Source organism: Hemiscyllium ocellatum, chromosome 32, assembly GCF_020745735.1.
Source record: "Hemiscyllium ocellatum isolate sHemOce1 chromosome 32, sHemOce1.pat.X.cur, whole genome shotgun sequence".
Taxonomy (NCBI): Eukaryota; Metazoa; Chordata; class Chondrichthyes; order Orectolobiformes; family Hemiscylliidae; genus Hemiscyllium; species Hemiscyllium ocellatum.
In genome coordinates this window covers 47,187,868-47,203,791 of record NC_083432.1, presented here as the reverse complement: position 1 = coordinate 47,203,791, position 15,924 = coordinate 47,187,868, and the positions used below count along the sequence as shown (strand labels likewise).

The window sequence follows — 15,924 nt, the reverse complement described above, 5'->3', positions numbered from 1 at the left end:
CATCGCTTACAGGCAGTTAATGATATGTTCCGATGGGAAGTTGCTTAATTATCCTCAGCAAAAAGAGCAAGCCAAAGTCTTTCTGACATGTCACCCGAGAGTGCCAGTGTCTAGCAAAAACAGTCACGGTTCAGAGTCAATTTTTGTTTGATAATGTTCCTGAGCAGTACCTGAACATGTTTTATCTTTATTTAACACCTTTAAACATGGTACATCGTTGTCTATAAAATCAGGTTCTCCTTGGCACTCTCTAGTGATATGTCAGAAAGTCTTTGACTCTAAGACCAATTTAGGACTGGTTGAAGTGTGGTTACTGTGGAGAAGTAGGCAACATTGCAGCCCATTTGTGCATAGCAAGATCTCATAAACACAATGACTTAGCAATCTGGTTTTAGGTGTTGGTTTGGGATAAGCATTGGCCAGATTCCTGGGGAGAACTCCCCAGCCATTGGAAATAGGGTTAATGTTAGCACTTCAGGGTTCATGGAGCAGTTGATGCCTGCATTCATGACTCAGTGATCTGGTATTAAAGCATAAGAGACCACAGAGTTCTTGGGTTCAGTGCTCAGTCAGTGCTGATGACTAGATGAGGTTTTTACATAGCTTGTGTTGCCTCCTTTAACTGGATTCAGGAGGAGCTGTATTAGTAAGAGTAAAAAAAAATCAATAAATAAAACAATGTGACTCACAGCCTTCTCCACTAAACCAAACACTAGCCAGAAATCCCATTGTAAATGGAGGAACTCGATCAGAAAACTTGAGACTGGAAGGTCCACATACATTCACACACCACACATTCACACACCACACATTCACACACACAAAAGACAAATACAACACACAGATACACTTCCACAAACACATAGAAAGACACAAACACAGATATACAACACACTGACATACTCTCAGCATACATACATGCACATGGATACCCCACAAGCATGCACCCGCACACACTGTCACACAATCACAGACATACACTCGCAGATACACACACACACACAAACACAGACATACACTCGCAGATACACGCACTCTTACATTCGCACACACGCACACGCAAACACATAAATGCATATCTCACTCATTCTCACACATGTACTCTGATTCTCTCATATGTTCACACACACATACTCCCTCTCTCACACACAGGCACACGTACACAGACTCCTCCATACACTCACACTCACACATTCACACAAACACATTCTGCAATAAGGTGACTTTAGCCATTGCCTGAGATTTGAACCTGACTGTATATACACCTTTTCCAATAATTTGGAATAAGAAGACCATGCCAGAGTAGGAACAGTTTTAAAACAAAATCATAAAACTCTGGAAAAACTCAGCAGATCTGGCAGCATCTGTGCAGAGAAAGCAGCAAGGTCACTGGATCCCAAAAGTTAACTCTGCTGGATGTAAGTTTGCTTGCTGAGTTGCAAGGTTCATTTTCAGATGTTTCGAAGGCTTTACCAGGGGCTCACTGATTATGTTACCTAGTATGGTGACGAAACGTCTGAAAATGAACCTTCCAGCTCAATGAGCAAACCTACATCCAGAACCTCAACCTGAGTTACAAACCTTCTTGAAACTCACTGTTAACTCCTGCTTTCTCTCCACAGGTGCTGCCAGACCTCCTGAGTTTTTCCAGCAACTTCTGATTTTGTTTCTGATTTCCGCAATTGTTTGGTTTCAGGGACAGTATTGTTCTGTATCAGCTGTACCACACCTTTTCTTGGTTCAGAAGATTGTAGGTTCAAGTCTCACTGTGGAGACTTGAGTATAAAATCTAGGTTAATGCAGTACTGAGGGAGGGCTGCACTGTGGGAGATATGGTATGTTTGAGGAAATGTTAAACTGAGGTTCGTCCTGTTCTCTTTGAGATGAAACAAAAAATCCTTTGGTGCTATCTTGAAGAAACCATGGTATTCTCTCTGGTATCCTGTCTGATAAATATCTCTCAATCAACAATTAAACATCACGATCTGTTCATAATATTGCCAACTGTGGGAGTGCTCAAATCTCTGAAACCATTTCCTACATTACAGCAATGACCACATACTTCAAAAATTCTTTCAAGTACTTTAGGATATCCTGAGGTGGTGAGGGGCACAATTCTGGAACCAGTTATTTCTTTATGTATGTTCCTGTATCCTAGAAAATATTGGTATGTTCTTAACCAGAAACAAAGAAAGACTTGCATTTCCTTACACCGATTACGACCTTCAGGCATTCTGAAGCAATTTCCAGCCAATTAAATGATGTTGTAACGTAGTGGGCTAAAGAGTTAAACTAAGCTGCTAGTGCCACCACAGATTTTATTTTGCCGATTGGTATCAATATGCGGGGCCCAGGGAGTCCTGCTGGCTTCCCCTGAGCCACATGCAGTTCTTTTGTGGCTGAAGTGCGGGTTCTTTGAATGCTTTCTTTTGGCTGACTTGCCCACACACTCCCTGACATGAACAAGAAAGAATGGAATCAGCTACGGCCAAGCAGCCTGCCTTCCTACCATTCTGAACCAGCTAACCAGTAATTCGGATGGATTAACTGTTCCTGACGAGGTCTGAAGGCTGAACAGTTTTCAACTCTTGTCACAATTCACAACCAGAAGCTTCAACTCTGGATCTCTTCAGATTTTATTTCTAACCGGATGGTCTTTCTGCTAAACTCAGCCCACCCGTCCCACCTTGAAACACAATTTGATATATTTTTATATTTGTTATTTTCCAAAATTGACTTGCCACATCAATTGCTTGCAGAAGAATTTCCACCTGAAATCAACAATACTACATTGATTCTTTGTAAAAATATTGTGTTTAACAGGGTTTCTTGAGCACTAAATATGAACGTAATGTCCTATAGATGGGCAGCTATTTTCATAGAATTGTAGAATCCCTACAGTGTGAAAGCTGGCCGTTCAGCCTGTCAAGCCCACACCGACCGTCCGAGGAGTATCCCACCTAGATTCCACCCCCCTCCCCCACCCTGCCTTACCCTATCCCTGTAAGGAGAAAGTGAGGACTGCAGATGCTGGAGATCAGAGCTGAAAATGTGTTGCTGGAAAAGCGCAGCAGGTCAGGCAGCATCCAAGGAACAGGAGAGTCGACGTTTCGGGCATGAGCCCTTCTGCAGGAATGAGGAAAGTGTGTCCAGCAGGCTAAGATAAAAGGTAGGGAGGAGGGACTTGGGGAAGGGGCGTTGGAAATGCGATAGGTGGAAGGAGGTCAAGGCGAGGGTGATAGGCCGGAGTGGGGTGGGGGCGGAGAGGTCAGGAAGGAGATTGCAGGTTAGGAGGGCGGTGCTGAGTTGAGGGAACCGACTGAGACAAGGTGGGGGGAGGGGAAATGAGGAAACTGGAGAAATCTGAATTCATACCTTGTGGTTGGAGGGTTCCCAGGCGGAAGATGAGGCGCTCTTCCTCCAGCCATCGTGTTGCTATGGTCTGGGGATGGAGGAGTCCAAGGACCTGCATGTCCTTGGCGGAGTGGGAGGGGGAGTTGAAGTGTTGAGCCACAGGGTGATTGGGTTGGTTGGTCCGGATGTCCCAGGGGTGTTCCCTGAAACGTTCTGCAAGTAGGCGGCCTGTCTCCCCAATATAGAGGAGGCCACATCGGGTGCAGCGGATGCAGTAAATGATGTGTGTGGAGGTGCAGGTGAACTTGTGGCGGATTTGGAAGGATCCCTTGGGGCCTTGGAGAGAAGTAAGGGGGGAGGTGTGGGCGCAAGTTTTGCATTTCTTTTGGTTGCAGGGGAAGGTGCCGGGAGTGGAGGTTGGGTTGGTAGGGGGTGTGGACCTAACGAGGGAGTCATGGAGGGAGTGGTCTTTTCAGAACGCTGATAGGGGAGGGGAGGGAAATATATCCCTGGTGGTGGGGTCCGTTTGGAGGTGGCGGAAATGATGACGGATGATACGATGCATGTGGAAGTTGGTGGGGTGGTAGGTGAGGACCAGTGGGGTTCTGTCCTGATGGCGATTGGAGAGGCGGGGCTCAAGGACGGAGGAGATGCGGTGGAGGGCATCATCGATCACGCCTGGGGGGAAATTGCGGTCTTTGAAGAAGGAGGCCATTTGGGTTGTACGGTATTGGAACTAGTCCTCCTGGGATCAGTAACCCCTGTAACCCTGCATTTCCTATGGCTATTCCACCTAACCTACATGTCCCTGGGCACTATGGTCAATTTAGCATGGACAATCCACCTTTCCTCTACTGAGGCACCTTTGAGTGAAATGTGGTGAACAGATGTGTTTATGTCTATTGCGCATTTTGTAATTTCCAATTTTAAAATATGTTCACCTTTGGGCTATATACCTAACTCGGAATGTATGTTGTAAACAGTAAGTCCAATATAATAGTATCAAGTGCAACATGCTTTACAAGCACAAGTTGAATTTTCTTGCAAATATTGTAATATTCAAGCTCAAATGTTTTGTACTGCATTTTTACCAATTATATGAATGAAGCGTATTTTTGTAAACAACAAGTAAAGGCACAATGAACACCTGAGGGGCAGGAATTACAATTGGGATTAGATTTTATTGTCCTGCGTACTCAAGTTTAGGAATGTGATGAAAAGTGTACTTGCCATTATCCGGCGCCATATTGATTACAAAATCAGAATTGAAAAAGACAACAAAAAACTTTTAAAAAGAGCCAAAAGGTAAGAAAACATCCAGATCTTAGAATTCCGAAGTCTTACCCCTGTAAAGGGGTTTGGGATACTCAGCTACTGGAGCAGACGCATGGACCAAGACCCAATCTGGAGTCTGGGTCAGCCTGTGAGTGTAGGACCCCTCGGGCTGAATGGCTGATACGGCATGTACCTTCTTAACATCAGGAATATTGCAATTGTATTGGGATTCCTCAAGAGTGTAACATGTTGTACAGAGAAACATTGAATTTTATTGCACTTTGAAATTACGTTTAAAACATTTTTGATTTACTTTTGCAAATTTTATGAATAGAGTATATTTTTGGAGAAAGTGGGCCACTGGGCAGTTGAACACACTAAATTGGACAATTGGAATGTACAGTTCTGTTGGATATTTTGCAATTAATACAAGTCACTTCTTCATTATCTAAATGGATTTACTATTATTTAGGTGGACAGTGGATAGCAGAGACACATATTTTTGCCGTTGACTTACCAGCATGCAGCGGATTGGGTTTATTCATCCATTGAATTTGTTTCATTAACAGGAGTCGCAAGATCCAGATCCGGAATATTCCACCACATATGCAATGGGAGGTAAGAAACCAAATGATGTATTTTCTTATTTTATTTGGAACTTTTTGTTTAAATGTCTTCTTCTATTAGCTTCTTTTCTGCCTTTCCATTTCCTCTGCATTGTCCTCATCAAGGACAGGGACAGCACAGGGTTAGATACAGAATAAAACTCCCTCTACTCTTTTAAACTGAAAGTATAGCTCTCTCCATACTGTCCTCAGCAAACATCCAGGACATGGATAGCAATGAGCTGAAAATGTGTTGCTGGAAAAGAGCAGCAGGTCAGGCAGCATCCAAGGAACAGGAAATTCGATGTTTTGGGCAGAAGCCCTTCATCAGGAATTCCTGATGAAGGGCTTATGCCCGAAACCTCGAATTTCCTGTTTCTTGGATGCTGCCTGACCTGCTGCTCTTTTCCAGCAACACATTTTTAGCTCTGATCTCCAGCATCTGCAGACCTCACTTTTTCCTCATGGATAGCAACGAGTCAAAGTTAAGTGGCCTTACCACCCTCCTGGTTAAATATTTTTCTTGACGCAAGTGGGACTTGAACCCAGGCCTACCAGTTCAGAGGCTAGGGCGCTATCATTGCCACACGAGAATCCATCATCCTAGTTAAATTAAGGTACTGTGGTAGAACCTGGAGATTTTACCTATTTCCTGATTAAACTTGCTGTTAGCCACCAGAGGGTGCCAGCCCATTTAATGTTCCATCTGCAAAGTCAGGTAAGTATGAAAGACTGTTTTACTTGGAGATGAATGTATGTTAAGGACTGAATTATAACAGTAAAATGATCTGCAGAAGAGAATTAATGTAATAATTAATATGATGAAAGAAAACCCTAAGCTAATCCTATGTCTGCGCAACATTGAGCGCTGTTATGTTCTATGTTCTGTTTTAGTTTAAGACTCCCTTTTATTACTGGGGCTATTTCATTTGTGATCTAGAAGAATATCACTTGGTTTTGCTAATCCAAGCTTCCTTTGCCAATACACAGTGTGCAGATGGGCAATGTTATCTCTCCCTGACAATCTTTTATAACATTGAGCTGTTTGACATCATGGAGGTGTGATGAATTCCTCTTTCTTGTTGTACCCATCTGATGTATGTAGGAGCTGGTAATCTCTGAAATATAACATTCAGAGGACTTGGGTTTTCCAATGGTTGTCATGTGGCTACATTCAAACATGCTTAGTCCAGAGACTGGATGAACATAGCACAATTTCATTAAGTAAAAGACCTCTGAAACAAAAACAGAAATTGCTGGAGAAACCCAGCAAGGCTGGCAACATCTGTGGGGAGACGTATCTTGAGTCCAGTGACTCTTCATCAGAACTCAATAGTCTCTGGACTTGAAACATTAACTCTGCTTTCTTCCTATAGATGCTGCCAGACCTGCTGAGTTTCTTCAGCAGTTTCTCTCTTTGTTATGATAGAAGTAAACGCACACAGTTTGTATTTGCATTGTTGTGGGGAGGGGTGAGAGGGAGTGGGGTTATGCCTTGAGCAAGCCGAAGCTGTCTTTTCCTTTTCTCTCCGGCTGCGTGGCTGCTGTATTTTCTATGTTTGTAGCTCTTGCTTCTATTTTCTTGGGACAAAGGATTTAACAACATAAACCCCCAAATTCAGTTCACAGAAGCAAAGTCCTGAGCAATGATTAAATGCTGTGATTTGAGTTGATGGTATTGCCGTTTACACTGAGAGACCTGAGCCCAATTATGACAAGTATGTTCCCCATAGACTACGTGTTGTTGCACATACCCTGCCTCTCTTCCCTTAAAACTCGAGAAGCAAGTCATGCATTTGTTACACTCAATGAGCTGCCCTCGAGCTCACCCTCATTGATAACTTTGCAAACAGTGTCCCTTTTATATGGTGCAGACAAAACCACAATCAACTTCTTCCTACCACCCAGTGGGCACAATCCATCCTGGAATTCTTAAAGTGCCACCCAGCTTTTCTCTCTTTCTCTTTCCCTCTCTCCTTTCTCCCAGCTTACACATGCACACAGATAGATATGCACACCCTGAAACATGCTGAACAGTCATAAATGTACAGGCACATAATTACTATGAGGCTTTTTCACCCTTCCAAATGTCGAGCTGCTGTAAAACATGCTCATAAACCTGCATGCACACGTTCATATACACATGCAGAAACACAAACATACAGACGCCTGCTCTAGCTGAAATCATTTCAAAGAGCTAGTATAGGCATGATGGGCTGAATACCATCCTGCTGCTTGGAAATTGTCATGTTTCTAATAAGGTTTTGGGGTGCAGTTGGTTAGCTTTTTCTCACTTTCACTCTACTCTTACTAACTGCTGGTGTGTCTGTTGTGCAGGTATTGGATGGATTGCTAGCCCAACATGGAGCTGTGGAAAACTGCGAGCAAGGTATGCGATCGCTTCCTTTAATAGTGAACAAATGAACTCACCATCCACACTCAGCCCTGTTTCAGCTGCTGGTCCTGATCTCGGACTCTGCTTCTGGGTTAGTGCAGAATAACGATAATGAGGTCACTGAAGAGTTGAACACATTTGTGTCCCTTTCTTTCCCGGTAGGATCTCTCAGCTCAGACACACTCTTCATTTCACCCCATTGCAGTTTCTGAGATAGGCTGCATTTGCTATAGTGTGACTGAATTAAGCAGGCCTAGAACATAGAACATAGAAAAGTACAGCACAGAACAAGCCCTTTGGCCCACGATGTTGTGCGAAGGTTTAATCCTATAGTAAAATACAGTAATTTAACCTACACACCCCTCAACTCACTGCTATCCATGTGCATGTCCAACAGTTGCTTAAATGTCCCCTTGGCCACTGCTTCCACCACCACCGCTGGCAATGCATTCCATACATTCACAACTCTGCATAAAGAATCTACCTCTGACGTCTCCTTTATACCTTCCTCCTAATATGTTCAAACTATGACTCCTTGTACCAGTCAATCCTGCCCTGGGGAAAAGTCTCTAGCTATTGACTGTATCTATTCCTCTCATTATCTTGTATACCTCAATCAGGTTCCTCTCTTCCTTCTTCTCTCCAGAGAGAAAAGTCCGAGCTTATTCAACGTTTCTTCATAAAGCAAGTGCTCCAGTCCAGGTAGCATCCTGGTAAACCTTCTTTGCACCCTCTTCAAAGCCTCTGTGTCTTTCCTATATTAGGGCAATCAGAACTGGACACAATATTCAAAATGTGGTCTCACCAGGGACCTGTAGAACTGCAGCAAAACCTCGCGGCTCTTAAACTCAATCCCCCTGTTAATGAAAGCCAAAATACCATATATTTTCTTAACAACCCTATCCACTTGGTGGCAACTTTGAGGTATCTGTGTACTTGCACACCCAGATCCCTCTGTTCCCCACACTGCCAAAAATCCTGATTTTAATCCTATATTCAGCATTTGAGTTCAACCTTCCAAAATGCATCACTTCAGATTTATCCAGGTTTAACTCCTTCTGCCATTTCTCAGCCCAGCTCTGCATCCTGTCTATGTCATGCTGCAGCCTGCAGTAGCCCTCGATACTATCGACAGCACTTCCAACCTTTGTGTCATCTGCAAGTTTACTAACTCACCTCTCAACCTCCTCATCAAAGTCATTTATAAAATGTGCAAAGAGCAGAGGCCCAAGAACAGAGTCCTGTGGGACACCACTCACCACAGACCTCCAGGCAGAATACTTTCCATCTACAACCACTCTCTGCCTTCTGTCAGGCAGCCAATTCTGAATCCAGATAGCCAAATCTCCCTGTATCCCATACTTTCTGAATTTATGAAAGAGCCTACCATGGGGAACCTTATCAAATGCCTTGCTGAAGTCCATATACACCACATCCACTGCTCGGCCTTCATTGACCTGTCTTAACACCTCCTCAAAGAACTCAATAAGATTTGTGAGGCATGACCTGCCCCTCACAAAGCCATGCTGACTGCCTTTAATCACACTATGCTTTGCCAAATAGTCATAAATCCTTTCCCTCAGAATTCTTTCTAAAACTTTGCTGACCACAGATGTAAGACTGACTGGTCTGTAATTGCTAGGGATTTCCCTATTATCCTTCTTGAAAAGAGGAACAACATTCGTCTCCCTCCAATCCTCTGGTACGACTCCTGTGGAGAGTGAGGAGGGAAATTTCCTCACCAGCGGCTTAGCAACCTCCTTCCTCGCTTCCCGGAGCAGCCAAGGATAAATCTGGTCTGGCCCTGGGGATTTATCGATCTTAATGTTTTCCAAAGTTTCCAGCACGTCAACTTCGTCAATCTTGATCTGGTCAAGACTGTATCCCAGCTTCTCAGAGATTTCATTTACAACAAATTCTCTTTCCTTGGTGAAAACTGAAGCAAAAAACTCATTTAGGGCTTCCCCTATCTGCTCAGACTCCACGCACAAGTTCCCCACGCTATCCCTGATTGGCCCTACCTTCTCCGGTGAGCTGTTTAGATTGGCATACGAGTGGGGCTGTGAGTGAGAGTATGTGTGTACTTGTGCGACTATGAGAGTGTGTGTGTGTGTGTACAAATGTGGCTGTGAGTGAGAGTGTGTGTGTATGAGTGCGACTGTGAATGAGAGTGTGTACGAGTGCAACTGAGTGAGAGTGTGTGTGTACGGGTGCGGCTGTGAGTGAGAGTGTGTGTGTACGAGTGCGACTGTGAGTGAGAGAGTGTGTGTACGAGTGCGACTGTGAGTGATGGTGTGACTGTGAGTGAGTATGGCTGTGTATGAGATGATGACTGCTGAACGAATGTGTGCGTGCTTCAATGTGCGTGAATGTGGCTTTGCGTATGAATGTAGGTGTGTGTTTGAATGAATGTGAGTGGCTATGAATTTCAGATTAATTTGGGTGGGGACGAGTGTATGATCAGAGTCAACTGTTAGGAACAGCCAAATGTGGAGCAAGAGTAGGCCACTTGGCCCCGTGATACTGTTCCTCCATTCAGTCAGATCATGGCTAATTCTGATTACTGCACACTTCAACCTACATTTGACAATCTTTCACTCTCTTGCTTATCAAGAACCCATCCACCTCTACATTAAAATACTTAAAGGCTCTGCTACTTCTATCTTTGGACAAAGAGATTTCCAAAGATGCTGAATGCTCAGAGAGAATAACTTCTCCTTTTCTCTGCCTTGAATTGGGTTATTTCTAAACTGTGGTCTGTGGTTCTAGATTCTCCCACAATGGGACACATCCTTTCTTGCTGTAGGCTGTCTCAGACGCTCAGATTCTTTATATGTTTGGGTCAGGGAATATTTTACTCTTCTAAATTCCTTGGATTTTTACACAAAAGGAAGAGAGACAGGAGACTACAGACCAGTTACCTTAAGAGTCATGGAGAAAAAAATTAGAAGCTATTATTAAAAGTGTTATAGCACGGCACTTAACTACATTCAAGGTAATTAGGCACAGTCGTGTTTTTTGAAAGGGAAGTAATGTTTGGGTCATGGAGTCGCAATTGCTATTTTCCAATCAAATGGAAAGATCCCTGACTCTAAGAAATTTAAAACCCAATGGCCAGATTGTCAGCCCCTCTGTTATGTACAAATATTTGGACAAGACACCAGGGACACAGAGTGATTTTAGACAGCTCATTCTGTCAGTACCTTTTGGCCGTGAGAGATGCGGCTGAACAAAAAAAAAACTGATGTAAATATGATCTGTTAATGAGCACTACATATAAGTTGGACAAAATCCACCAAATTTTCATCCTCAACCACTTTGGTCTGCCTGATACAATGACATTTAATCAGTTCAAATCCTTCCTCCTGACTTGATGCTTAAAATGTTCGCGCGATTTTCATATTTTCCAAAATCAGGCAGAGAATATTTTGCTTCTTCCCCAGAGCTGTGATATCCAAATAGTGAACCTCATGAAGGAGGCCATTCAGCCCATTGATTATTATAGGGACAAAAAAAAACTGCAGACGCTGGAATCCAAGGTAGACAAACAGGAGTGAGTTCTTCCAGCCTCCTGCTTGTCTAAATTAAAATATTATGGTTTGTGATTTAAAATCCTCTCATTTCTCTATATCTAAGCATGTCTATCTTGATTCCAGATTTAGCACTCAATCTCCAGCAGCTAACTTGTTTTTCCTTCCTCTAGTCTCTCACTTCTGGCTGAGTGGGAGTCCTTCAGTAGTTAGATTCATGCTATCTGTGAGAGCCAAGATGATGAATGGGGAGGATGGGGCGTGATCTTTGACTAACTCACCAGGGGAGAAGGTCGTGGAATTGGGTAAAATGTTGGTTTACACACACCGCCCAATATTCAATTATTAATGGCTTCCAATGGAGAGTAAAAGTTGGATAGTCAATAAAACCAGAGCTTAACCCGACCTCGGCAGTCTCTTGACAAGCCGATAAGGGTTAGAATTGCCCCTCGGGTGGGGTCTTCAAACATGGGTCTATCGCGGTTTAGAATGATCAAATATTTGACCAAGGTCTAAGCACTTGAAGTTCACAACCAACCTTGGAGGAACTGTTGGGCAAAGTTCACAGCACAGAATCAGATAAATTAATTGTTGTTGTAAGTGTGTCCAAGAGAAAGGCTGCAGTATTGAGTATAATGGATTATTTCTTGATTATATGTTTTTGGAAATAGTCTCTTGATTAAACTTAAAATATAAGCCATAGCTATTAATTTAAACTGGTGCAGTGTTAGTAGATGAATAAGACGATGTTATTTTCTGGGTCTGTAGATTGTGAAGGAGCAAAAATGGCCTTTGCAGTGAGATGTACTTCTTGTCAGATGTGGGAGTTTAAAGAGAGTTTAAGGGTTACTGCGGATTATATCTGCCATAAATGCTGTTGGATGCGAATCTTATCAGATCGAGTGGATTGGTTGGAGAGACAGATAGAAGCGATGAGGAATTTGCAACAGTAGCAGTATGTGATGGATGGCAGTTATAGGAAGGAGGGAAAGTCTCAGATACAGTCACATAGATGGGTTAACTCCAGGAAGGGTGAGAGAGGTAGGCACCTAGGGCAGGAGTCTTTTGTGGATATACCCATTTCAAACAGGTATGCTGTTTTGGAAAATGTAGGGGGTGATGGATTCTCAGGGGAACGTAGCACGAACAGCCAAGTTTCTGGTATTGAGACTGGCTCTAATGCAACGAGGGGTATGTCGGCTTCCAAGAGGTCAATTGTGTTCGGGGATTCTGTAGTCCGAGGTACAGACAGACGTCTCTGTGGCCAGCAGAGAAAAAGCAGAATAGTGTGTTGTTTCCCTGGTGCCAGGATCAAGGATGCCTCAGAGAGGGTGCAAAATGTTCTCACGGGAGAGAGGGGCCAGCAGGAGATCATTGTCCACATTGGAACCAACGACATTGGAAGGGAAAAGGTTGAGACTCTGAAGGGAGATTACAAAAAGTTAGGCAGAAATTTAAAAAGAAGGTCCTCAAGAGTAGTAATATCTGGATTACTCCCAGTGCTCCGAGCTAGTGATGGCAAGAATAGGAGGATAGAGCAGATGAATGCATGGCTGAGGAGCTGGTGTATGGAAGAAGGATTCACATTTTTGGATCATTGGAATCTATTTTGGAGTAGAAGTGACCTGTACAAGAAGGACGGATTGCACCTAAATTGGAAGGGGACTAATATACTGTCTGGGAAATTTGCTAGAACTGCTTGGGAGGTTTTAAACTAGTAAGGTGGGGGGTGGGACCCAGGGAGATAGTGAGGAAAGAGATCGATCTGAGATGGGTACAGCTGAGAACAGAAGTGAGTCAAACAGTCAGGGCAGGCAGGGACAAGGTAGGACTAATAAATTAAACTGCATTTATTTCAATGCAAGGGGCCTAACAGGGAAGGCAGATGAACTCAGGGCATGGTTAGGAACATGGGACTGGGATATCATAGCAATTACGGAAACATGGCTCAGGGACGGGCAGGACTGGCAGCTTAATGTTCCAGGATACAAATGCTCCAGGAAGGATAGAATGGGAGGCAAGAGAGGAAGGGGAGTGGCATTTTTGATAAGGGATGGCATTACAGCCGCGCTGAGGGAGGATATTCCTGGAAATACATCTAGGGAAGTTATTTGGGTGGAACTGAGAAATAAGAAAGGGATGAGTACCTTATTGGGTTTGTATTATAAACCTCCCAGTAGTCAGAGGGAAATTGAGAAACAAGCTTGTAAGGAGATCTCAGCTATCTGTAAGAATAATAGGGTAGTTATGGTAGGGGATTTTAACTTTCCAAAAATTGACTGGGACTGCCATAGTGTTAAAGGTTTAGATGGAGAGGAATTTCTTAAGTGTGCACAAGACAATTTTCTGATTCAGTATGTGGATGTACCTACTAGAAAAGGTGCAAAACTTGACCTAGTCTTGGGAAATAAGGCAGGGCAGGCGACTGAGGTGTCAGTGGGGGAACACTTTGGGGCCAGCGGCCATAATTCTATTAGTTTTAAAATAGTGATGGAAAAGGATAGACCAGATCTAAAAGTTGAAGTTTTAAATTGGAGAAAGGCCAATTTTGATGGTATTAGGCAAGAACTTTCGAAAGCTGATTGGAGGCAGATGTTCGCAGGTAAAGGGACGGCTGGAAAGTGGGAAGCCTTCAGAAATGAGATAACAAGATGAAGAGAAAGTATATTCCTGTCAGGGTGAAAGGGAAGGCTGGTAGGTATAGGGAAGGCTGGATGACTAAAGAAATTGAGGGTTTAGTTAAGAATAAGAAGGAAACATATGTCAAGTGTAGACAGGATAGATCGAGTGAATCCTTAGAAGAGTATAAAAAAAGTACGAGTACACTTAAGAGGGAAATCAGGAGGGCAAAACGGGGACATTAGATAGCTTTGGCAAATAGAATTAAGGAGAATCCAAAGGGTTTTCACAAATATATTAAGGACAAAAGGGTAACTAGGGAGAGAATAGGGCCCCTCAAAGATCAGCAAGGCGGCCTTTGTGTGGAGCCACAGAAATTGGGGGAGATATTAAATGAATATTTTGCATCAGTATTTACTGTGGAAAAGGATATGGAAGATATAGACTGTAGGGAAATAGATGGTGACATCTTGCAAAATGTCCAGATTACAGAGGAGGAAGTGTTGGATATTTTCAAACGGTTAAAAGTGGATAAATCCCTAGGACTTGATCAGGTGTACCCAAGAACTCTGTGGGAAGCTAGAGAAGTGATTGCTGGGTCTCTTGCTGAGGTATTTGTATCATTGATAGTCACAGGTGAGGTGCCGGAAGATGGAGGTTGGCAAACATGGTGCCACTGTTTAAGAAGGGTGGTAAAGACAAGCCAGGGAACTATAGACCGGTGAGCCTGACCTCGGTGGTGGGCAAGTTGTTGGAGTGAATCCTGAGGGACAGGATGTACATGCATTTGTAAAGGCAAGGACTGATTTGAGATAGCCAACATGGCTTTGTGCGTGGGAAATCATGTCTCCCAAACTTGATTGAGTTTTTTGAAGAAGTAACAAAGAAGATTGATGAGGGCAGAGCAGTAGATGTGAGCTATATGGACTTCAGTAAGGCGTTCGACAAGGTTCCCCATGGGAGACTGATTAGCAAGGTTAGATCTCATGGAATACAGGGAGAACTAGCCATTTGGATACAGAACTGGCTCAAAAGTAGGAAGACAGAGGGTGGTGGTGGAGGGTTCTTTTTCAGACTGGAGACCTGTGACCAGTGGAGTGCTACAAGGATCAGTACTGGGCCCTCTACTTTTTGTCATTTACATAAATGATTTGGATGCGAGCATGAGAGGTGCAGTTAATAAGTTTGCAGATGACACCAAAATTGGAGGTGTAGTGGACAGCGAAGAGGGTTACCTCAGATTACAACCGGATCTGGACCAGATGGGCTGAGAAGTGGCAGATGGAGTTTAATTTAGATAAATGCGAGGTGCTGCATTTTGGGAAAGCAAATATTAGCAGGACTTGTACACTTAATGGTAAGGTCCTAGGGAGTGTTGCTGAACAAAGAGACCTTGGAGTGCAGGTTCTTAGCTCCTTGAAAGTGGAGTCGCAGGTAGATGGGATAGTGAAGAAGGTGTTTGGTATGCTTCCCTTTATTGGTCAGAGTATTGAGTACAGGAGTTGGGAGGTCATGTTGCGGCTGTACAGGACATTAGTTAGGGCACTGTTTGAATATTGCGTGCAATTCTGGTCTCCTTCCTATCGGAAAGATGTTGTGAAACCTGAAAGAGATCAGAAAAGATTTACAAGGATGTTGCTAGGGTTGGAGGATCTGAGATACAGGGTGAGGCTAAACAGGCTGGGGCTGTTTTCCCTGGAGTGTCGGAGGCTGAGGGGTGACCTTATAGAAGTTTACAAAATTATGAGGGGCATGGATAGGATAAATAGACAAAGTCTTTTCCCTGGGGTCGGGGAGTCCAGAACTAGTGGGCATAGGTTTGGGGTGAGAAGGGAAAGATATAAAAGAGACCTAAGGGGCAACGTTTTCACGCAGAGGGTGGTACGGGTATGGGATGAGCTGCCAGAGGATGTGGTGGAGGCTGGTACAATTGCAACATTTAAGAGGCATTTGGATGGGTATATGAACAGGAAGGGTTTGGAGGGATATGGGCCGGGTGCTGGAGGTGGGACTCGATTGGGTGGGGATATCTGGTCAGCATGGACAGGTTGAACCGAAGGGTCTGTATCCCTGCTGTACATCTTTATGACTCTATGACTTGCTCAGCTGCAGGGACAGTAATCAGAAGCAGGAAGTTGTCTGTTGT

General features: G+C 43.7%; 1 protein-coding gene across 3 annotated transcripts in view; it reads left to right on the top strand.

Annotated features, from left to right (window-relative positions):
- igf2bp1 (insulin-like growth factor 2 mRNA binding protein 1) overlaps positions 1 to 15,924 on the top strand; it is a 169,783-nt gene that overhangs the window by 115,504 nt on the left and 38,355 nt on the right. For all 3 annotated transcript variants that reach the window (XM_060849052.1, XM_060849053.1, XM_060849054.1), the window contains 2 exons: positions 5,199 to 5,247; positions 7,572 to 7,623. In XM_060849052.1, the coding sequence (XP_060705035.1) occupies positions 5,199 to 5,247; positions 7,572 to 7,623 (101 nt within the window). The remainder of the gene's footprint in view (positions 1 to 5,198; positions 5,248 to 7,571; positions 7,624 to 15,924) is intronic.